The 896-nt window shown below is 53.1% G+C and overlaps 1 protein-coding gene across 1 annotated transcript in view; it reads right to left on the bottom strand.

Annotated features, from left to right (window-relative positions):
* The window catches only part of LOC119594824, a 2,579-nt gene extending 1,945 nt beyond the window's left edge, over nt 1–634 (bottom strand). Inside the window, exon 1 of the mRNA XM_037943913.1 lies at nt 20–634. Coding sequence (XP_037799841.1) covers nt 20–634 — 615 coding nt within the window. The remainder of the gene's footprint in view (nt 1–19) is intronic.
* Nucleotides 635–896: the final 262 nt, after the last annotated feature.

Raw genomic sequence — 896 nt, 5'->3', positions numbered from 1 at the left:
CGAGGGTGGTTGGCGCCACGTAGGGCGAGAGGCGGGGCGTCAGCGTGGGCAGGTTGTACAGCGCCAGGAGGTCCTTCGGGTACAGGTGCTCGGAGTACGGCGGGAACAGCGACTTCTCGTTCAGGTCGAGCGACGAGTCGGAGTTGTGCGATTCCGAGGACGAGGGCGAGTTGAGGCCCTTGCACTCCAGCACGGACTTGAAGTCGGAGTTCAGCTTGAAGTCGGGGCTCAGCTTGAAGTCCTTGAAGTCCTTGAAGTCCTTCAGGTCCGGACTGAGCGTCATGCTCTCCGACGAAGGGCTGATGAGGCCGGGGGACGTGGTCGTGGCCGTGGTCGTGGAGGCCTCGCTCGCCACGGGGTCATCCGCCGAAGACGTGGCCGTGCTGTTGTTCTGCATCAGGTAGTGGATCTTGAACCAGTTGGAGCGGCGGCCGTAGCGGGAGCCGCTCTTCGACATGCCCACCCGCAGGCACTTCCGCAGGCGGCAGCTTTTGCACGAGGTCCGCGTCTTCTTGTTGATGACGCAACGGCCGCTGTTCTTGCACTCGTTGGGCGAAGGGATGTTGTTGTAGGTCCGCCCGAAGAACGACTGAAACGAACGGAAAAGGGGCGTCAGTGAGGTCCTTCTTATCATATTTCGCTCGCAGGTGATAAGGCTTTTTAGAGTTTTCACCTAGATTATTGTTGCATATCGTGCGTAGTATTTTCTTTCGTATATTGATATATCCATACAGTATACATATGTAGCCTATGCTTATGTATGTATATGATATGCGTGACAGTGTTTTTTGTTCAGACTATGCACATTTTGTATTTAAAACATGTCTGACATCAATTTTCTGTGAATATGACTGTAAAGAAAGCTTGTGAACAGTGAAAATAAAGATAAAGATATC

This window comes from Penaeus monodon, chromosome 34 (genome assembly GCF_015228065.2).
Source record: "Penaeus monodon isolate SGIC_2016 chromosome 34, NSTDA_Pmon_1, whole genome shotgun sequence".
NCBI lineage: Eukaryota > Metazoa > Arthropoda > Malacostraca > Decapoda > Penaeidae > Penaeus > Penaeus monodon.
This window is presented reverse-complemented; position numbering and strand designations above follow the sequence as displayed.